We start from the raw sequence: 22,915 nt of genomic DNA on the forward strand, positions 1-22,915 counted from the left end.
CAGGTTCAGGACAAAATTGGGATTTGACCTAAAATCGAGAGTGTTTTTTTAGGGAACTAACCCCGTTTTTTAACCATCCACACTTGTGTCTATAATCTTTTATTAACCCACTCCCATCTAATTTTCATTCATTTTCACCTCTCAATGTAAAAAAAAAGCATGAATGCAGCAATTTTTCATGGGAAACAGTCACAAAAAATCTCAAATTATGCCTATTATGACATATTTACCTTGAACTTTATTTTGTGACATAAAAAACCCCAAACTGTATCCACTATGACACATATATTCTAAACCTTTTCTTGTGATATAAAAAGCTTAAACTTGTACCTATATGACACATTTACCCTCCGTCAAAATTCCGTTAGATGATTTTTCAGCCAAATCACCGTCGTTTTTATTTCACATAAGTCACGTGGATGCTATATCAATATTGTTTGCCTTTTTGATGTCCATGTAGGCCGATTTTTAATAGATCTCATCGAGAGAACTTCGACAGATGGTAAATGTATTACACATGTACAAGTTTGAGAATTTTGGTGTCGCAATAAATTTTTTTTACGGTAAACGTGTCACGGTGAGCATAATTTAAGATTTCTTTGGTGGCTTTTGCCCATTTTTCATTTTCGTTCTCTCTAATTCCATTTTGTCAGGCGATATAAAAAAGCGAGAGAGGGCGAGCTTCCGGTTTTCATTTTCGATAGTTTCGTGCGGCGGGCGCTGAACGGAGCGTTCTACCGTGACAACAAGACTAACCTATCTAATATTTGACCATATTGTAAAGCTTGGTTGGGAAATGAAATTGCTGAAAAGAGTGAGGGAGACAAAAACAGCCGAAAGGCAAAAGAAAGACAAGACAAAGGGAAGAGGGGTGGTGGTGGTGGTGGTGGTGGACTGGTGGTGGGCCTCGATCAAAGCTTTGTCCCTGAAAGTGGGACAAACGTATGGACGAGACGCGACGGCTTCCAAAAGTAGTAGTAAGTAGTAGGAGCTCCCTCCCTCCAATCCCTTTGGTCTCCATGGCCAACCAATCATTTTCTATCATTTCCACCATTTTCTTCCTCTTCGCTTTTCTCTCTTTTTAAATTTCCCTTCACGGCTCCTCCTTTTATTTATTTTTTCTTCCATCCCTTTTCTAGGGGCCCAAAATGCCCAAACATGAACCAAAAAAAAAAAAAAAACAAAGATTACTTAGAATGTCATTGGCTATAAATGGAAAATCTTGGGAAAGGAAAAGTTAGATTATGAAAAAAATCTCGGTCGAAGGTGGAAAATTCGAGATGTTCTTTCGCGGACCAGACCGGCCATAAATCCCTCTTTTTGCACGTTCCGTGCTATCCGTTAAGGTTACGATAATCAAGGGCTGATTAATTACTCGGCGAAAGTAAAAGAACGGTTTCCTCTTGCCATTGCCTATTCGCGATCTCGAAAAATCCCCGAATGATGCTATTGATACTCATGTCGGAGCGGCCGTACCTTGATCCGCTCAAGTTCGTAACGGTGTCGACGGCTTTTCGAAACGAAGACGCGACCGAATATACGAACTATCAATTGCCGTGTAAAATTTCGGGGAGTTGTCGTCGGCCGCTCCAAAAAGTCAAAAGCTGTCGGACAAAAGCGTAAAGTAATTTAATTATCTTAATAATTCCAACGGCGTGCTTAATTTTTGTGATTAAAAGGAGCTTAGAATTTGCGTCCCCGCTAATCATGCAACGTTTTTCCCTGAAAATATCACAGTTATTATTATTGTTGTAATTATTTATTAATATCTTTTCTTTAATGATGTCGATATCCAATTTATCCATCTCGTGCGCTTTCTTCGCTTTTGTTATCCCGACCTGCGCGGCTCGCGGTCGGGTGGGGCCCACCACTGCCCACGTGGCGGTGGCCAGGGCCCGGATCCCCCCCTCCCTCGAGCGAATCTGTCGGCCGCAGAGGTGTCACGCCGCTCCAGCGTTGACTTTGACCATCTCCCCCTTTTTTTCTTTTCATTTCATTTTATTATTATATTATTTTTTTTGGGGGGGAAAATCCCCGTATTTGTCCTACAAAATCAATGTGGTAATTAAAAACCCCCAAGAAAAATCTGAAAATTACCACGAACTTGGCCCAAAAATAAAAAATTAGAAAAAGATATTGTTGCATGAATTAACTTGACAAGAAAAAAATCAACGCAAATGACCAACTTACACGAGGATTAGTATTAGGGGTGCGCAAAAGAACCGGGAACCGCCCGGAACTGGACCGGACCGGACCGGACCGGCTCAGAACCGGTGGTTCCTAAGGGAACCGGACCGGTTACGGGTTCCGGGTGCGGAACCGCCCGCCCACCCACTAGAACCGGACCGGTAATATAATATTATATATTATATTTAAATTTTAATTTAAAAAAGAAAGAAAAATCTTAAATCCCTAAATGTGAAACTCGCTCAGTACTCTCACTCTTCTCGGTCGACACCCAGACCTAGTAAGCAAAAGCCCATGCTTTCTTGATAGTAATTGGCGAAGCTGGGATAATAACATATAGAAAAGCTTTGACAGAATGGTAAGGGAGATGTCCATCTCTCTCTTTTCTCGTTTAACTTTATCTACCCATAGGTCTTTCACATCTTCCTGTTCACTTTAATATCTGCAAAAACAAGGCCACATGTAGATACTGTTCAATACCACAGAAATGATGCTGCACCGCATCAATCACCCCAAATCGATAAAAACCACAGTAGTATGAACATATTGATGATGTGTAATTTCACTTATTCTAGAATCATTTCTTTCCGTTGCGTAATTCTTCGTTGCATATTACAATGCCGACGTGTGAAGCTTGGTGAAACCGATTCCATAGACCTACTCGGGAACGAGACCAGACCAGTGGTCCGGTTTCCGAGTGGATCCACGGAATCAACGGGCGATTCCCAATTTCAATTTTTTGGAACTGGTCCTAAGCGGGCGGTTCCTGATTCTAGGGTGGGAACCGCCCACCCGGTCCCACCCGGACCATGCACACCCCTAATTAGTATTACTAAAAAATCTCAAACCGGTAACCTTTTAAGTTAATTTTTGTCCCTCGAAAAATTCCAAATTCGTAACACTAAACTCACCGTCCCTTAGCATCTTCCGACGGTCCGTGTAAGAGTCGATACACGTAAATCATACACAGATTCCGATACATGGGACGGCACCACCTGCGAAACACGCGCACTAAAGTTGTACGGAAATGTTATGTTCGTGAACGCAAAGTAAATTGACATCAATTGGACAATGCAGGTTGTTTCAGAAATCTCCTAGAAACGTTTTTTGCCGTTCATATTGCCAATCCTAAATCGATCTGCACGATAAGCAAACCTTATTTACTCACGAAAGGCGCTCGCGCTGCGTCGACTATATATCTATATTCTTGGAAAATATTCGGTCTCTAACCCAATAGTCGCTCTCAAACAATCTTCTGGGCAGAGAAAACGCGACGACTTGCTACGCGTTCTCTGCGTCGCTCAAACCGGGGTGGGCTTCCAAACTAAAATCGTCCGTGACCTCCTCCATGATCCTCCATCTGTAAATAGACGCGGCGGGTGCAAATTATAACGATTTCACGGTTAATCATTTGAACCTGCGAAAATCCGAAACCGGAAGATACCTCTCGAGAACGAATTTTCCTTCCTTGTATTTTTGGTTCTTGTCATGTGCAGCCACCTGCAACAGTTCACAAAAAGCCCTTCAACGACGATAGTGCAATGCCAAATGGCGGACCGATACTTCCCCAGGATAACGAGTCGGCTGGTGCAGTTCATTCAGAATATTATGCACAACAAGCAAACAACCTTTAGACTATCGACCAATCGCAGGAGCGCTACTTTCGCACTTAGCTCTATCTGAAGAACTCCGAGCAACAAATGGACAAATATAAGGAACAACTATAAGACTGATAAAAACCAGATTACACAGTGTGCTAGCAGGAGGATGCAAAAGTGCAAAGACACAGCTTTTCCTCTATGTGATGCCCTATTGGCAAGGATGCCAAGTGCATGCGCAGATGCGCCCGCAATAAGATTATCCGATAGCTATTGGGTATATTGACAGGGATCGATCAACACATCTTATTTGATATGATTCTCCTGATGGGATGATTAAAGAGAAAGAAATCGTTACTTACATACTTCCAACCGAGGATTTGCCCACAGCAGCAACAGAAAATATCTTCAACAGTGTGCATACCAGAAATCATCAATCTTTCCTCTTCAGCTCCAACTGTTATATTCACCCTGAATTTCCACGGGACACGGAGAAGTAAACTTGAGATGTCATACAGAAACTAGCCAAAGAACCAATGGACAATTATACCCAACACAGATAGCAATAAGCTCTCAAGTCAACCGGGCACACTAACTTTCGCAAAACAGCAAGAGAAATCTCTGTTCAACATTTTCGAGAAAACTCAGGGTGCTCAACCGGATATATTTCTAGACACCACAGATGCGAGCACGCGCATGCACGCATAATATGCAGTTAATCTTGTCCGTGGTGTTATTATTAATGTGATTCTGGGTAATCATTGTAATTACAGCTGCTGACCAATAAAGTTGAAAGTATTCACGTTACCTGCTTGAGTGCCCACAGTCATCTTGTCCAGAAAATTCGGACATGCATACACGCCCACACCCACATAACACATATCCACAACTCCATACATCATCTCTTTATTTTTTTTAAAAACAACCTACAAACTTTAAAGGGCTTTGAAATTTTGGCATTTTTCTTTTTCATCTAGAACATGGAGCGCTGACACTGTCCATAGGTTGGATAGAAGTCTTTCTAAAGAAAGCCTTTTTATTTCATGAGTTATATTGACATGCAATCCCACACTCCTGTAGGCAAGAGGAGCTGTCATGAAATGTGGTTCCAAACAGTTGAAAGTAACAACTTTAAATTTGTCCAATGGTCAAGAGTCTAATTGGAGAAAGAGAGGGTGAGAAAAGATAACCTTCATTGTCCAAGAACGTCTAATCAACGGCTCCACTTTCTTTGTTTGTCTCTCTATTTGCATGTTCTCAATACATGTTTTAGATTCTCCATCCTCACAAGAATATAGGTACAGTTTCTCAATTCCCCAAGGTGAGACGTGAGAGATGTTAAGGACTTAGAGACTCTTCTAAGTGGGGCCTCTTGTTAATCTATATGTCACTTTAGTGCCTTTAAATCAGCACTCTACATCTACTTAAGAGTTTGAACTTTCAATTACAAAATTATCACTGTAAATTAGCTTTATCCTAAAGTCAAAGCCTCTCCCGACATAAACATGACATACATTGCAAGGATAAAAAAACGAAAAATATGACAAATTCTCAATAGTACTCTTTATTTTCTTTTAGTCGGTAAACCAACAGAAGTATGTGGGGTCATAGGATCAGAGCACAAAACACTACTTAAGGACGAAGGAGTAACAAAATCACAGGACACAATGAAGTCAGTGCAGAATATTGCAATGAACTTACACATTGCTGAAAAGGAATGCCCTTCCCTGGCGGCAATTGAAGGACTATAGATACCACAAGAGCAAAGTTAGGGACAGAATATAGAAGAGATTTGCAGATAAGGTACACCAAAGCTAAATTATACAACAGAAAATGCAAAATAAGTTCTCTCAGGTCTAGTCTTTGTTCTTCACCTGTTAATGCTTGTATTAGAAGACAGCCAAAAATATAAGAACATCAAAAGATAATGGTAAGGATATAATTCTCATGTAAGGTTAGGTTTCAAGAGAATCAGTGCAGGATCTTTATACTGATGGCAAGAATGGGCGTAAGAACCGAAACAAAATTGTAAAGGCAGGTTGTGCTATTTTAATTTTCATAAGTGTCTTTCTGCAAACGGATTGTTTTAGATGCACAAATATGGATCTTGAGGGGTAACATTTTGTGGCGGGCAGGTCCTTCTATTCAGCAATACCCATACAGGAAATGCATTTCCCCTAAAACTTCTGCATCAACCAAATACAAAGCTCCTATAGCATATGAACAGATATTTCTCCAGATCATCATGCCATTTTCCGGTCAACCCCATGTTAATTCGAAGATTACTACTGTCGTTCTTACGCTAAAGGCCTTCACCAAAAAGTAACGTGAGAAACTTGTCTGAGCATCTTTTGCGTGAATGATTATTTCATGCCCTTAGCGTTGTTATCATTATGTTCTATCTTCAAATGTATCCTTCATTGTCCAGATCATATAACCCAATTTTTTCGACTTCCTAGGCAAATCAAATCCTAATTTCATCCTCAACCAAGGGTTCTTCACTACAAGTGAGATGTTTTTTTTTTTTTTTTTTTTTTGGGGGGGGGGGGGGTTCAAACACAAATACCATTTCCAGTGAGATGTTGAATACTGATAAATCAGGACCCATTTCTCAGGAAGAACATAAATAGTATCTAAAATTACAAAGCATCTTCATTCTCGACGCGCCATGTTAGTACAGCATTGGCCAGCTAAACACAGTGCCACTAGATTCCCGATTAAAATAGAATCAATTGGCATAGGACCTGGACCTAAAGCACCCCAGTTTCACCTGCCAGCCCACCACTAACTGGAATTATAAAATGAAGATGACTCTACCTCTAGCACTCCCATAATGCATTAGAATATCCGGAGCACAACCCACAAATCCGACAGCCCAAAGAAACCAACAGTCCACGACGAACCCATCAGGCATTTCCCCCAAATTCCATCTATTTGGGTACCCTTTAGTGACCCCTCCTCTCCATTCAGTTCAAGAACTTCCAAGAATCGCAAGTACCCATCATCTTTAAAGCAAACTTACACCGAACCCTTGATTGGAAACAATCAGATCATAACCAAACTACCTTAAAAACTCCCCCTTTTCTTCACCCAATTCGACTAGAGAATCAAGAAATGACGCACCTTAGAGAGCACGTCATCAGCAAGAGCAAGAGGGCTGTTGCAGAACCTGCACCTGTAACCTCTGCCACCCAATTCAACTAGAAACACCCTCCCCATTGTGCTCGTCCGCCGCCGCCGCCGCCGCCGCCGCCGCCTCCCCGCCTTCTTCCTTTACGTTCTTGGACTGAAATCCCCTGGATGGCGGGCCTAATTCAACCGCCGCATCAAATCACGTCTGACTTCTACATTGCTTGCGGGGAAGAAACGGCGATCCCGTGGAGCGCCGGTTTTGGTAAGGCAGATGTCATGGCAAATGGCGACAAGTCAGTCTGTGCCCGCCTCTTCATCTTGTCGGCCTAATTTAGCGGCCACTTGTAATTATGGATTATGTCTCTTTAATTCGTAACCCAAAAAAAGAAGAAGAAGCAAATTAATGGGCTGTAGGAGCATTACCATTACTAGATGTCAAACGGGTAAGCGCAACATATTTATTCCAGATTAATTTTCAGATCATGATAAATTCCAAATTGTATACGTGCAACACATTTACCTTAAAAGTAATTTTTCCGTCGCAAAAATATTCAAAATCGGCATCACTCGTGATAAGTCTACCTCACGTTAGCTTCTACCTAATATATTCTTTTAGATTGCTGATGTAGAAATACATGTGGCAAGCGACTCGACGGAGAAATTCAACATAATTGATTTTTTAAACAGCGTCATTTTGAGGAAGCCAAATCTTAATAAAATGAATTGATATTGGTGAAATTAGGACAAAATTGAATATGCTCCTTCTCTCTACCAAATTGATAAAATTTTATGGTAAAATTAGGACAAAATTAGGGATTTGAGCTAAATTTCGGAAAACACGAGAGAGCTCTTGCTTGAAAGGGAAGTTGCAGGAGAGGAGTTGCTGTCCGCAGGCACCCCAAGAGGGTGCTTGACAGAGATAACTTGAGGGAGAATCTACGAGGCTTCATAGATTTTTTTTTTTAATTTAAGAGCCTAATTCCCTTAAAAAATACCAATTTTAAGATGAAATTCCAATTTTGACCAGAAATTTTATTTTATCTCATGAAAAAGCACCCATACTTAGTCCGTACCGATATGTGACATTTCCATTCAATGATGCCATTAAAGCTCAAATGTGTGATTTCACATGTGCACCTCTCTTTTTCCATTTTGATAGAAACGATATTCCAAAGTCTCTCCTAAAGAGGTTGATCTAGATGTTCATTTCTATCTCCATCACGATTGAAACTCTGGAAAATTGTGAGTCTCGTAGTCTGAGGTTCAAGGAAATGCATGGAGGGAGAATCCTCATAGATAAGAATCAGACAAGCTGGAGTAAGTTGATCTCGCTATAAACGCTAGCAGTGCTAAATTATCGGGAGTGGGATGATGTCAGAGATAAAACCATTTAAAAGTAGGAATCAGCAAATCTTTTCCTTCTCACTAGGATAACCCAAACATGTTTTATTCCCATCCATTGAGATGAACGCTATCTAGAGTGCCACTTCTCACTGCAAGTTGAAGAAGTACCAATCGCTTCAGCATCGTTCTCTATCGTCGGCATCTTCGATTCCTTTCGATGCGACCGGACATTCTTTCAACAAAAAGCCAAAACCTCCATAGATGCCGCCGTTGTGCACGGGTGACAGCGAAGCCAAAAGAGCAACTAACAGCCAGAAAAAAAGTACAGTCCATGAATGGACCAATAATCGAATTCTATCTGCAAGTTAAAAAGGAAAATCCTGGTACAATCCATGAACAAGACCAAGATGGCTCAAGCAGGGTCTAACAACGTCCATTGAGTGGATAGGGGCGAGCATTCCTTCGACCAACAACAAACAATCATCCATCTACAAGCCAAAAACCACAAGTGCTTAATTGATGGCACTCTGAAATTTCAGCTATTCATAAAAAAAGGAACTACTGAAATTCTTAAAGAAAGACATCAAAACAGCTTGCACAACAAACATCCCCGGAAAAAAGCAAAAGAAAAATCGCAGGACATCAACATATTTCACCCGACAAAAGGGCCTAATGAGAAAGACGGGAACATCTCGAGCTGCTTAGGTTGGGCTGCAAATGAAAAGTGCACAGGCTCACTTCACAGCCCAAAAAGGGTAGATACGGTATTGACCGTCGTAAGTACTGAGCTTAACACCAGTACTTTAAGTGCGTTACTTTCTGAACTATCTCAAAAGTTTTCATCAAACAATGGCTCACCTAAAGGAATCCAGCAAATTTGGCCAGAACAAAAACCTGAATCCAATAATAGGCATTCCCAGAAAAAAAAAAAATGAAGGATAGAGCACTGACATGTCCGCTGTAAGCAGAATGTTAATTAAGATGATTCGAATCATTAAGATGCCACTATTTGGAAAAGAAAGCACCCTGTGCCATCGCCAGATATATCAAACCAATCGATGACGAAAAGCTCGGGGTATCAATCACAAACTCTTAGAAATGTACTCTTACAATTCATTGTTAATGGACACTTCATGTCTCACAAACAGTAAGAAAATTGTCTATAGCTCTAGGTCAAACTCCAGTTCTCCACCTGAACCACGCACGAACCCTCCCAATAGTCATCACAAATCATCATTGCAATCTGAGTCAAAGATGAGTACTTTTAATCATTACTTTCGCAAAAACAATCTAAAGAAGTGAAAAAACAGGTTTACGAGGAACAATATGAAGATAGCATTGTATAATTTGTAAATCAGCTTAAAAGGTGATGCAGAGCAGACATAACTCAGATCCAATAGGGTCACTATGGCCAATACTAAGGAAATATTCATATTAACTGTGTGGAAAATGACTAAAACGGCCCTCTCAAATCATAATATAGAGTGCGAGTTGGTTCTAACCATGACATCTGAAACAGGTGTGCACTAAGCAATCAGAAGCAATACGAGTGTAATGGCTTCAAGGAATTGCATACTAAGCTCCCCAAATTTAAAAGTTGCGCCCACTGTCATCAGTGGTCAACATCTAACGGCTTTCTACACGGATCTTGGCGAAGTTAGCCAATTCTATCCAGTAGACAAACTAATACAGAACTTAAAAAACTAACATCATATGAATGCTCTTAAAGAAGAGTCCAAATTACTTGATAATTGTTCGCCCCATCTTCATCTAGTTTTCTCTTGCCCTACAAAAGGAGAAAATAGAATGCGTTCCCTTACTCAGAGAGAAAGAGAGAGAGGATCTATGTAAATATTGACATCAATCCCTAGTGACTTCTCCAAAATCACGGATAGTTATATTACTTTTGAAGTTCCAAAATAACCTTTCAGATGCTTTCCTCACGGTATTTTAACTCTTAAAAAGCATATCGAAGGACATTAGTTCCTATAGAAGACTTCATTTCTTTTCTAACGAAAGGGCATTTACATTATCTTGCACCAAATCACACACTATAACTTATAGACCATGATAGTCACATGTCAAATTCCAAATAACTTTTTCCTGCCATAGCCATTCCTCGTGCAAATTAGACATGAGATTGTGGTGAATATTAACCCTAATGGTCAGGGACCATTTCGCATCAATTCTTTTATAAACCCATTTTGCGTCAATTTTTTGTATTTTGTTATAATTACTCATATTTAGGTTTTCAAAACTTCATTGCTCGAGACTCAAGTAAACTATAACGGCATTATCCCCACCTCCGTCGATTGAATCAACATTAGATTTTCATTCATGCGAGAGAGAAAAAGGAAGAAACACATAACCAAAACTTAGCCACAACATCATCTGCTCATATTGCACTCAACAAGCTAATAGGCACTCGAATCAGCGGACGTATGCGAGCGCTTCTACGAAGACACGTCGCCTCCTCCCAGAAACCCAGAGTTCTAATGCAGCATTCAGTAAGCCTCAAAGGCAGAACCTCCTAGTTGGAACCCAAAAATTGAAAAAAGAAGCAAGCGAAGAGCTCATTTTCAATGATTTTTTTATTTTTTTGGTTGCAGCTTCCAATTGCCCCACCCTAATTTGTTCTACAACAATCATTTGACGAATACGAACTTACCAAGCAACTAAACTCACATCTCACCCGGGGCGAACGAACAGTTTATGCACACAAGGAATTCCAACTGGAGAATTGAAAGATCAAGCAGATGAACGAAAGGCAACTATTGTAACAATTTACCTTCCGGAGCCCAACCGGAGGCGCGGCGAGGAACGGAAAGCATGGAAGTGAGCAACGCGGAAGCAGTGGCGGTGTGGTAAGGAAGCATCGACTCCAAGCAGCTGCTCATCTCCACCGGCGATCTTCACAAGAGACGACCGAGCTCATCAACAGCCAGTCAGTCAGTCAACACACACACACCAGGGGGGAGAAAAAAAGAAGGAGAAGCAGGGATCACGGACGAAGTAAATCGGCAGTCATTTCAACCTGAAGACGCGGTGCGACGCGGGCTTCTGCGCCGGGATGCGGAAAGGAGGTCGCGCGGGCCCGGGCTTCAGGCCGGAGGAGGAGGCGGCGGACCTCGCGGCGGAGGACCGGAGGGACGGGGATCGGAGGAGAGAGCGCGCGGCGGCCGCGGCGGACATGGTTCTTTGAGCGGTGGCGAAGGCGGGGGAAAAGGGGGGGTCTTTGGAATCCTCGCTCTTCGGGGTTTTAGGTGTTGAGGTTGGGGGTTTTTGCTTGCAAAGGCTGAGCTACTTCTTTTCTTATTTATTTATTTATTTATTTTCGTTCCTCTAATTTTTTTTTATTCAAAATGGTCCTGCTAATTGTTTTTGAAAAACAGCAACCCCAACTTGTCATTTGTGACAATTTCCCAAACTTTTTTGTGACACCAAAAATCCCGAATTTTCTTTTTGACACATTTACCCCAATGTATTTAGTCCATGGGCATTTTCGTCTTTTTGCTTTTTCTTTTTTTTTCTTTTGTTTTCCTTTCCGGTGAGGGGGCCTCGCCGGCGTCGGGCGAGGGCGAGGCGGCCCTCGCCGGCTCAGCGAGGTCGACCTCGCCGGCGTTAGGCGAGTCGACCTCGCTCGAGCCGGGCGAGGCCGCCTCGCTTGCCCAGGGGGCGACCCTCGCCGGCGTCGAGCGAGGCGGCCCTCGCCGGCGTCGGCGGCCCTCGCCAGATCGGGCGAGGGCGACCCTCGCTCGGACGCCGGCGAGGGTCGCCTCGCCCGATCTCGGCGAGGCCGCCGGCGGCGAGGTCAACCTCGCGAGATCGGCGAGGCCGCCCTCGCTCGCCCGAGCGAGGCGACTCGCCGCTGCCGGGCGAGGGTCGCCGCTCGGGCGAGCGAGGGCGGCCTCGCCCGACTCAGCGAGGTCGACCTCGCCCGGCGGCCTCGCTCGACGCCGGCGAGTGGTCGACCTCGCCAGATCGGGCGAAGGCCGCCTCGCTCGCCCGGGCGAGGGCGGACCTCGCCCGACGCCGGCGAGGGTTGCCCTTGCCCGGGCGAGCGAGGGCGGCCCTCGCCCGGGCGAGCGAGGGCGGCCTCGCCCGATGCGTGCGAGGTCGACCTCGCCCGACTCAGCGAGGTCGACCTCGCCGCCGCGGCGAGGGTCGACCTCGCCCGGAGTCGCGCGGGCCGCCCTCGCTCGCCCTGTGCGAGGGCGAACTCCTGCGCCGACGGGCGAGGGCCCTCGCCGGATCCGGCGAGGGGGCTTTTAAAGGAAAAAAAAGAAAAAGCAAAAAGACGAAAATGTCCATGGACTAAATACATTGGGGTAAATGTGTCACAAAAAGCAAAGTTCGGGGTTTTTGGTGTCACAAAAAAAAGTTCAGGGTAAATGTGTCACAGATGGCAAAGTTTGGGGTTTTTGGTGGTTTTTTCCCTTTTTTTTTTTTTAAGTGTCTACCGTTAATCATTCCGTTAAAATATCTTGCTGGAGTGTTAAATAGGGATGAGCGGAGTGGTTCCGCGTTCCGTACAAGTTTCACCTAGAACTTGGAACCTTATAAGATCGGTTCCTCTCAAACCACCACTTGCTGCTGCAATCCACTGATCGCAACTTATATTTAGATGTATGAAGAATATGAAACATTAAAAAAGTAAAAGTCGTAGTCATAAAATAGAAGCTCAGACTAGTAGTTGTAAATTATACACTCATCATCGGATTCTATGTAATACCGTAGGATCATACAAAGACATAGATCAAGAAAAGCATAAAAACTTATTCCATGTTCCACCTACCTTGAACCTACTCGGTTAAACAGATTTCTCAATTTTTGGAACTTGGAACCTATCCTGTATATTCCGGAATCTAGAACTAGACAGCTTACCATCTGTTTGGTTCTCAAATTCCAGATTCTATCTTGGAATCATGCTCGCTCCTAGTGTTAAATGGAATGCATGAAGGCCGAGTCGAATATTGAATTACAAATGTCGCATTGTGATTCGCTCAAACTTCTCATGAGTATTGTTTCATATTAGCAAATACGTGGAACAGAAATAGAATAATTGAGTGAGAAAGAGAAAGAAGAGGGAGTGCAAAAACCACCATGTGCAGCCGCCTTGCGCCGTCTCAGCGGCGATTGCAACCATCGTATGATGTTCGCCTCCATAATCTCAGATCTAGCATTTACGATGGCAGAGACAGATGAGACGGACAACAACAGCTCATGAGGGGCGACACCGATGTCTCGCAAGGCAATAATAGCTTGTGAGGCGACAATGACAATTGGTGAGGCAATGGTAAGCCCGATGTTACCGAGTGCGTGTGGTTCTTCTTCTAGATTCAAGATTCGGTCGGGGGAAGAGGAGGCATCGGCCACCATGCGAGGGTTGCCGTCACGTGAGTCTCACGAGGCGACGGCGAAGGCGACGGCGAAGGCGACCGCCTGTGAGGCGACATCAACCTTACTTGATTGCGTGTGCGAGGCAACGGCATGGCATGCGTGAATATCTTTTGCCGGACCTAAATTTTTAGGGGGTACGGAAAAGAGAACAAAAATTTAATCTTTTTTTTTTCTACAAGAATGGAGAAGAGAAAGATGACATCCCCTTTAGTTAATTTTTGGTTTTTTATAACTCATTTAAACTTGTTCTATAAATAATATAAGTAAATTGGTTGAAATAAACATAAGTTAAAATGAACCATGGACTCGTGCATTGCCACCTTTTGCTAACTAGAGAGTACATAATAATTATTTGACCGGGACATAGAACGGGTTCAACCTGTGATCTTGTTGTTCTTTTGGTTAATGATATGAAATTTAATGCCAGTATTTATTTTTCTTTTTGTTTATAAAAAGAGTGAAATGGGGCTACTAGCATAGGCGATCCCTTGAACGTTATTGATGCCGAAGCGCGATAGAAATTAGGCTAAACAAAAGAATCGAAACGATAACGAGGAACAAACTGTTCTCTCAATCGATTAACAATCGATAAGTTTTCAAAACATCCAAAAACTACTGCCTCTCAAAACACTAAAAACGAGTTTATAAAGGGTGTTAACCCTAATGACAAAAAAAACACAAAAAATACAAAAATACCCTTAATTCGAAAATTACTAAAATAATTAAAAAAACTATCTAAACGACCCCGAATCGTAAAAATCCATCGTTATTGATCAGCACGCCGTTTCGCTTCAGCCGACCAAATTTGAGCTCAACCCGACATTGTTGACTTCAAGCCCGCCGGTTTGTCCAATCGCATAACGGGTCCGCCTGTCCCCTAGGTGCATCATCCTCCCCTGCTAGAGAAAGATTCGTCCTCGAATTTGCTTCGTCCTCGAATCTGCTTCGTCTTCATTGTCATCAATCTCTTCAAGGTCTTCTTCCTCTTCAGTGTAGTAAGGTGACAAATCTGCTACATTAAAAGTTCCAGAAACATTGTGCTCACCCGGCAACCCAGGTGGCAACTCTTCCGGTACGACATCAGCAAACTCCTCAAGCAAGGGCAGAACTTGGGTAGGAATTTCGGGACTGTCAGAATTCCGCTCCATCACCACAATGGCAAAAAGCTCAGGCGCGTTCACTGCCTCTTCTTGAAATTTTGATTTGGAAAGCAGATTACTTTTCCCTTCTTTTCTCAAATCTGAAGGACCTAGGGTAATGGTTCGGCCATCCTTCTTGAAGGTATAAGTATTTCTGAAACCATCATGCTGTGTCTTTCTGTCAAACTGCCACGGCCTCCTCAATAAAATATGGTAAGCATCCATTGGGACTACATCACACCACACCTCATCGATGTAATTTTTTCCAATCGAAAATTGCACAAGACACCTTTTACTCACCTTCACCTTGTTCCCTTTTCTAAACCACGACAGCTTGTATGGTTGAGGATGATATTCTGTTTTTAACCCTAACTTTTCCACCATAGTCGTGGACACCACATTCTCGCAACTCCCACCATCTATTATCATGCTGCATACTTTTCCTCTACTAGTGCACTTAGTATGAAAAATATTATGTCTAAGCCATGATTCATCATCCGCTACAGCAACATTTAATATTCTTCTAACGACTAGGGACTCACCAGAATCAGCATAGATAATCTCTTCCTGTTCTGCATCCGCATCCTCTTCTTCGCCTTCAGATTCATCATAAACTGGGTCTTCATAAAAAACTGGATTATCAACAAGCATCACAATCTGTCGGTTCAGACAATCAGCAGCAAAATGCCCGAATCCCTGACACTTGAAACACCGCTTGGCTGCAGTTTCTCCCCTGCTAGTTCCAGCACTACTCTGCCCCTCGTTGGATGCAGGTTTAGAACTCACATCCTTAACTATGACCAGTGTCGAATTTACTGCAGATGTTCCCGCTTTTCCTTGGGATTCTTTATCTGGCCACTTGGAACTGCTGCCTGACCACTTAGAATTACTGCTCTTTCTTTTAAAGCCGCCACTCCACCTTTAGGGCTAGTCTCGCACACATCCTCATATGTCCAATACTGCTGTAATTGGACAACATCGAAGATCTCATATCGCAGCCTCGCTAGATATCGTGCAATCGTCTGCTCGTCTTCCTCCGCCACATCACAACGCATCCGCAAGCGATCAAATTCTTCTGTAAATTCTTCAACTGTTTTATCACCTTGCTTGACGTTATGATACTCGATAAACGCCTCTTGCCTATAATGGGTAGGCAAAAATTTTTTCTGCAATAACTTTTTCATCTTTTCTCAGCGGTTTATTTTTGATTTCCCCTCTCTAGCACGCTGCCTTTTCACATGCTCCCACCATATCGAGGCATGTTTTCATAGCCTAATAGCCACTAATTTAACTTTCTGCTCTTCAGTCAGATCCTTAATATCAAAGATCCTCTCTACTGTATGTAACAAATCAATAAACTCATCAGGATGAGCCTTACCATTAAATTCGGGAATCTCGATCTTCATCCCGAAATTTTGAGAAGAGCGTTGATTTCCAGGTCGTACTCTTCGATTCCGCCCCTGGTTCATAACCCCGAAAGGATTTACGTCCTCCTCTTCATCATCGGATGGATCCTCAGATTCTGCTTCTTCTTTGGATTGAACGCCCAATCTCGCCTCCGCAAGTTGTCGCTCAAAATCCTGGATTCGTCTTCTCTGTTCTTCAATTTCTACGTTTTGCAGATCTCTTAGACGCGGTTGGTCGTCTGCTTCAGGAACGCCTCCACGCCCTGGGCCACCACGAGCCCGCCGTCCACGACCGCGATTCTGTTCAGCCATTGATTCAAGCAACCTGTGCTCTGATACCAATTGATGCCGAAGCGCGATAGAAATTAGGCTAAACAGAAGAATCGAAACGATAACGAGGAACAAACTATTCTCTCAATCGATTAACAATCGATAAGTTTTCAAAACATCCAAAAACTACTGCCTCTCAAAACCCTAAAAACGAGTTTATAAAGGGTGTTAACCCTAATGACAAAAAAAAACACAAAAAATACAAAAATACTCTTAATTCGAAAATTACTAAAATAATTAAAAAAACCATCTAAACGATCCCGAATCGTGAAAATCCATCGTTAATCATAGCCAAAGGCTATGAGTATTGATCAGCACGCCGTTTTGCTTCAGCCGACCAAATTTGAACTCAATCCAACATTGTTGACTTCAAGCCCGCCGGTTCGTCCAATCGCATAACGGGTCCGCCGGTCCCCTAGGTGCATCAGTTATCATAGGAGTTCCATACCCACGACGGAATATTCTCAAATGGCCCACATGTGGTCGAGGATGCTTAATCTAAATTAAGCGTTTTGACATGCTGAAGATGTAAATATAGGTCTTTACAGAGTGATTAAGAGAAGGCATAATATTGGGGCAGACATTAAAGAGCTAATTTCAATAGTTACCGCCCCCTTCCCGGATTTTCCCACACTTCAACAAAGGAGAGAGCATTGCATTTGCACGACCCCTCAGGTCACTTTGTCTTTCCAGCTTGAGCCATAATTACTACTCATTTCAAGCGAGCCCATCACCATCGCTGCACCACGGTTAGTGGGCGTTAAGCCGGGGCTATCCTACACCATGGTATGGCCGAACATACGCCGCAAAGGAACAAGGGCTTTTGGAGACCTAGGAGCGATCAGGGAATTCGAACTCGTGGCCAGGAGGTTCCAAATCACTTGAGAGTAAGCCCTATTACACTGGGTCAACAATTGTGGTGGTCATGCTAGTATTTCTTTAAATAAGAGCACTCTAAAACTCGGATGTGAACGAGGTATTCCTCCTATTTTGAGTTCGTAACATGTACCCTCTTTTTTCTAGGCTTGAATGAATTTCTCTTCCCACAAAAAAAAAAGTAGTGAGTGACTTTATGATCCAAGCAAATTAAGCTCTTTTGAGATTTTGCGCTTGGTACAAGATGTGGGTTACTCCGATATTGATAAATTCCACTCTCTGATGCCAAGGAAGAATTTTGAAAGTGGTCTGAGATTAATCAAAGATGTCAGGTCTGTACAAAAAATGATAAAACTTTGGGCTGATAAGATATATATTGAACAAGATGAAGACGTGTGAAATTTGACCAAAAAACTAAAAAGACGTTTGAAATTGCATGTCCACTAGATAAAGTAATTGTGGACCAGAGATAGATAAAACTGTAGAGAAGGGTGTGACTGCAATTTTTTAAGTTATAGAGAACAAGAGTGTCAGCCAAATCGATAGGTCCAGTAAGGTCTCAAGTTTATGTGTTGGCATTGGTCATTGCGGCAGTTATAATTAATGCTTATTGACGGGCAAAATCATAAAAATGAAGAGGATGATGAGCTTGTTGGGGTTCCATGGTTACCTCATAATGAAAAAGAGCTAAAGATAATTAAGAAAATAGGGAAAAATTAGAACTTTTTAGGAGGACAATGCATATGGAGTTGCTAGGTTGCTAAAGATAATTAAGAAAATGGATGTTAAAGTTGGATGAAGTAGAACGAAGAAAGAGGAGAAAAGAGGCTACAACAACTATCAATGCAAATAATTTAAAGCTCGAGACAAAATACTTTTGACTCAAGTAATTCTAATTGGAGCTTTATCACAAGAGATAGAGAAGAACTAAAGAGACAGAGGCTATTAGAAGGAAGAGCACGCATGCACGTGGATGAAACCACAGAAATTACCTCAGTTTGCACTAAATATGATATTTTATGGCCCTAAGTAGTTGGAAGCTATCAACAAATATGCAGCCAACAAAAGTGTTAATAATAATTTTATCAAAAATAACAAGGTGAGAGTAAGGCAAAATGTAAAGCTAAAAGTTTGTGACTGGCTTATTTATGCAACTAGAGATAACAACACAAGTCGTTTCTAGCAAAAACCTTCAAGTCAAGGATGAGCACATCCGCACTTGATTTTCCAAGCGAGGAGGATTACATCTACGTACTAGGTGAAACATTTTCCAGGCTTGTGGAGGACAGCTCTCCAATGAAATTGAAGGAGTTCAAGAAAATTGTGCAAGAGCGGATGTTACCATGAACCACTGCAGAAGGACTAAGTTTAGGGAAATTAACAAACTAAATATAATGGTCTTTATTCCTTTGAGTTCAACAGGTTGTGAAATTATTACAAACAAATTATTCATAAAAATCATCAAAATACCATGTAAGTAAAATTTTTAAGAAAATCACCAAAATGAAGACCCATATTCCAACGGTTTCCATGTTTGCTTTGATGCGGTGAGAAAGTGATTCCTTGAGGTTGCGGACCTTTAATAAGGTTGGATGAATATTTTTTAAAAGAGTATCGAAGTGTAAGTTGTCGACTGTGATTGGAAGGGGTGCAAATAATCAAATGTATCATATTCATAAAGGTCTTGCATATGGTCTTGGCAGCGTGGGACATAAAATGATTCAGATTAGCAAAAGGTGATGTCGTTACTCTTCCTTTATTGTGTATTTTCCAAAAGTTCCATATTGTCACTACATGATATCAACCATATACCCCACACCGTCCTTTGGCAACCTTTGTGCCAAAACCCTACTTCGAGGCCTTTATAAACCAACCCCACGAATGCTTATTCCCAAGCTCATCAACGGCCCATGCAATAGGATACATTTTACTATTTACACCCCTCCCAACAGTAGCGATAAGTCAACCTCCAACTCTAGGAAATATTTTATGGTTGTAAAGTGCCACGTCAATTGCTGATGTAGCGCGCATTGTTTTTCTCATGTTCAATAATATGTTGACATGTGTTCAATGAGCTGGAATAAAAAAAATAATGATTTTTTTCTCTTCTTCCTCCTTCACCCTCGTTTCTCTCCTGGCTGTCTTTCATGGCCATTGGCACTGCCTTCAAGCTTCGCCTCGATCGGCTCATCAAATCTGGCCGTCCATGGCCACTGGCACCGAGTGAGCTGTCTTCGTTTGCGGCAATAGCGGCGACCGCAAGTAGCACGGCTCGGACAAGAAGAAGTAGTTTGAGCGGCGCTACCTTTACACGTCGGCCAGAAGCAGCAGAAGCAGATGGGGCTGGAGGTTGCTGCAAGACCCGACATCACGCTCTTGACCAAGTGTAAGCTCCGGGTGCTGAAGTGGGAGAAGATCAAGGACTACCTGCTCATGGAGGAGTTCGTGAGAAACGAAGATCGGCTCAAGCCGTGGCAAGCCAAGGCCACAAGTGACGACAGCTTGGCTCGTTTGGTGCCGATGGCCATGAACAGCCAGACATGAAGAGTGGCCAAAAGGACGCTTGAACGCGGGCCGACTGCCATGGAAGACCCAGATCTAGAGAGAAATGTGGATGAAGGAGCTGGCCAAGACCAAGGCTCGTTAATTTGGCGCCATCGCCACGAGTGACGATGGCTTGCCCTGTGCCAGCGACCATGGATAGCCAGATTTGAAGAGTCGACCAAGATGAAGCCTGAAGGCAGTGCCAATGCTATGGAAGACGGCTACGAGAGAAACGAGGGTGAATCCTTGAAGGAGGAAGAAGAGGAAAAAAATGATTGTTTTATTCTAACACAGTGCACACATGTTAATATGACATGAGTAAAAAACGAGCTTCACGTCAGCAATTGACGTGGCGCTTTGTAACCACTGAATATTTTCTCCTTCAACTTCCTTTTAAGAACCATCCATCCAACCTTATCAAAGGTTTTGCAACCTTCGAGTAATCCTTTCTCACAGCATTTAAGCAAACATAAAACCGTTGGAAGATAAATCTCTTGAGTTTTGGGATTCTCTCATAAATTTTACCTTTGAGATATTTCGAAAATTATATGAACAATTTGTTCGTGATAATTCCACAACCTGATGAACTCATATGAGTACATCCCATTTAGTTTTTCGATTACCCTCAGCTTACTCCTTCTGCATAGTAACATCTGAACTAATTTCCTCTCGCACAAATTTATTGAATAACATCAACTTCATTGAAAGAGCTACCATCCACAAGCTTAGCTAATGTAATGCCAAATACGTAGATGTAACTCTCCTCACTTAGAAAGACCAAGTGCATATGTGCTTATCCCTATCCCTGAAGGTTTTACTAGAAACAAGTATATATGTTTTATCTCTAGCTGCATAAATAAATTAGTCACAATTTTTAGCCTTACATTTTGCCTTTACTCTCACCTTGTTGTTTGTGATGAAAGTAATATTGCTCTTCCGATGTTCCTTAAACTGCTTAAGACCATAGTGCAAACTGAGGTATGTGTGGTTTCATCATACTACACGTGCACTCTTCCTTCTAACAACCGTCTCTTTAGTTCTCGTGACAAATCTCCAATTAGAGTCACATGAGTCAAAAGTATTTTGTCTCAAGCTCTAAATTTTCACATTAGACTACTCTTATAATCTCTTTCCTTCTGCTTTTTCGTTTTACTACGTTAGGAACTTCAATGTCTATTTCACTACGTATCTTCAACAACCTAGCAACTCCATACGTATCGTCTTCCTTAAAAGTTTTAATTTTTTCCCTAGCAACTTGAACTTCTTCACTGTTATAAGATAACCATGGCACCTTGACAAGCTAATCTTCCTCTTCATTTCATTGTTTTGCCCATTCGTCACCATCACAATTGCCTTATTTATTTCTATATTAATCAATCCCTCAATTAATATACATCACCAATGTCAACACATAAACTAACTTTAAGACCCACTCGACCCAGCAATTTGGCTGGTATTTTGATATCAGTCCTCAATAACTTCAATCAGCCGCTCTCGAAATTCTTCCATGGCATTAGAGTGAAATTTCTCAATATTGGAGTAACTCATTATCATATATCTAACAACAAAATCTCAAAAAAAAAACTTAGGCTCCGTTCGTTTGGCGGAAAATATTCTCCTTTTGGAAAATATTTTCCCGGAAGTCATTTTCCTGGAACATAATTTTCTGGTGTTCGGTGATCAATATGAAAAAGTTTGGGAAAATATTTTTCGCTGCAGCCGAACTGTCATCTCTAACTTAGTGAAGAAGAAGAAGAAAAAGCTCCGGAAAATGATTTCCGCTTTTGAAGAAGCGGAAGTCATTTTTCATAGACTTAGGCTATTTTGTGAAGGAGGGGAAGGAAAATATTTTCCCACGGAAAACATTTTCCACCCCCCGAACACCGGAAAACCCGGAAAATATTTTCCGGGATAATATTTTCCGCCAAACGAAAAAAACTTAGATTGTCTAAATCGTAAAAGAAAATGTATGGAAAAGTTGGTGGTCTGCTGCAAATACCTTCTGCTGGTCTGAGAGCATAAAGAAGGTCCTCTTGATCGGGAAAAGCACCAAAAAAGTCACAAATTTATTGCATTGATATCAATTTGATTTGATGATGATTGGTTCAAAATATTACACGAATTTATTAACAGTAGCTGAGTTCCCGCGTAGAGTCAGAAAAGCTAAGTACAATGAAAGCAAAGCTGTTTTTTATGGTGATGTGGTAACCCCGTTGAAGGTGCTTCATTGCTTAAAAGTTCGATTAACTTGCGGGAAAAGTACCAAAAAACTCATAAACCTATTGCATTGGTACCAATTCAATCCTAAACCTTTCAATTGGACCAATTTAGTCTTAAACCTTTTCACATTGGCACCAATTCAGTCCATTCGACCAATTTAGGCCAGAAACCGATGACGTGGACGCCGACGGTCCTATGTGGCACCATCGGTGCTGACGTGGAATTTTTTTTATAATTTTTAATAAAATTTTCAGATTTTCTTTAATGTTTTTTTTCTTTTTTTCTCTTTCCCAGAACTGATCAGCCGGCTGGCCATAGGCGAGGGCCGCCGCACCCTCACCAGCCACGGGCGAGGGCCTGATGCCCTTGCCCAAATCTAGGCGAGGGTCGAAACCCTCCTAAAGCCAAGAAAGACAAATGGGGGCCACTTATGAAAAGCCAAAATTAGAAGCTACAACCTAAAGCTACGACAAATTGGACCACAATAATATAATTCGATATTTACTTTCATACTCTAATAGGACATTTGATGATACAACTTGCCCTAATAAACTATTCCTACCTTTCGTCATAAATTGATTGAGTCGGATAAGCCGTGCATAATCATCCTCGAGAAAGTCCTCAACGTGAAATCCTAAATCCACCTCTATGTCTCCAAAAGAAAATTTTGACATTTCTAAGGCTTACCCTATATAGCTTCTCGAGGACCGACATGTTAGAATTAGAGAGTCGAGAGTTA

At 42.1% G+C, this 22,915-nt stretch overlaps 2 protein-coding genes across 5 annotated transcripts; both read right to left on the minus strand.

Moving 5' to 3' along the window:
• Positions 1–3,448: 3,448 nt before the first annotated feature.
• On the minus strand, positions 3,449–7,249 carry LOC115686618 (protein yippee-like At5g53940). Its single transcript, XM_030611971.2, has 5 exons — positions 6,909–7,249; positions 5,487–5,530; positions 4,148–4,256; positions 3,632–3,687; positions 3,449–3,547 (listed from the first exon to the last, which is right to left on the minus strand). The coding sequence occupies exons 1-5, from the start codon at positions 7,002–7,004 to the stop codon at positions 3,469–3,471; spliced, it is 384 nt and encodes a 127-aa protein (XP_030467831.1). The 5' UTR covers positions 7,005–7,249; the 3' UTR covers positions 3,449–3,468.
• A 1,168-nt stretch (positions 7,250–8,417) lies between these two features.
• LOC115686619 (protein NUCLEAR FUSION DEFECTIVE 6, mitochondrial-like) lies at positions 8,418–11,507 on the minus strand. 4 transcript variants are annotated; one of them, XM_030611975.2, is made up of 4 exons: positions 11,296–11,507; positions 11,050–11,171; positions 10,006–10,047; positions 8,418–8,749 (listed from the first exon to the last, which is right to left on the minus strand). In XM_030611975.2, exons 1-3 carry the CDS (start codon positions 11,451–11,453, stop codon positions 10,028–10,030), a joined length of 300 nt encoding a protein of 99 aa, XP_030467835.2. In that variant the 5' UTR covers positions 11,454–11,507; the 3' UTR covers positions 8,418–8,749; positions 10,006–10,027. The 4 variants fall into 4 exon arrangements, with proteins under 4 accessions (XP_030467835.2, XP_030467836.2, XP_030467833.2 ...); XM_030611973.2 differs by lacking the exon at positions 8,418–8,749 and adding an exon at positions 9,270–9,504; XM_030611976.2 differs by lacking the exon at positions 10,006–10,047 and having other exon boundaries at positions 11,296–11,496.
• Between the last annotated feature and the right edge of the window lie 11,408 nt (positions 11,508–22,915).

Source organism: Syzygium oleosum, unplaced genomic scaffold (genome assembly GCF_021117445.2).
Source record: "Syzygium oleosum isolate NSW1041296 unplaced genomic scaffold, Sole_v2.1 Sole_v2.18, whole genome shotgun sequence".
NCBI lineage: Eukaryota > Viridiplantae > Streptophyta > Magnoliopsida > Myrtales > Myrtaceae > Syzygium > Syzygium oleosum.

Coding starts and splice junctions, on each gene's coding strand:
- LOC115686618 (XM_030611971.2), bottom strand. CDS start 7,004: ATGGGGAGGGTGTTTCTAGTTGAATTGGGTGGCAGAGGTTACAGGTGC. Junction 5,531..6,908: donor CTGATGACGTGCTCTCTAAG/GTGCGTCATTTC, acceptor TGGTATCTATAG/TCCTTCAATTGCCGCCAGGG. Junction 4,257..5,486: donor GCATTCCTTTTCAGCAATGT/GTAAGTTCATTG, acceptor GTGGAAATTCAG/GGTGAATATAACAGTTGGAG.
- LOC115686619 (XM_030611975.2), bottom strand. CDS start 11,453: ATGTCCGCCGCGGCCGCCGCGCGCTCTCTCCTCCGATCCCCGTCCCTC. Junction 11,172..11,295: donor GCGTCGCACCGCGTCTTCAG/GTTGAAATGACT, acceptor TCTCTTGTGAAG/ATCGCCGGTGGAGATGAGCA. Junction 10,048..11,049: donor CTCCGGTTGGGCTCCGGAAG/GTAAATTGTTAC, acceptor CTCCTTTTGTAG/GGCAAGAGAAAACTAGATGA.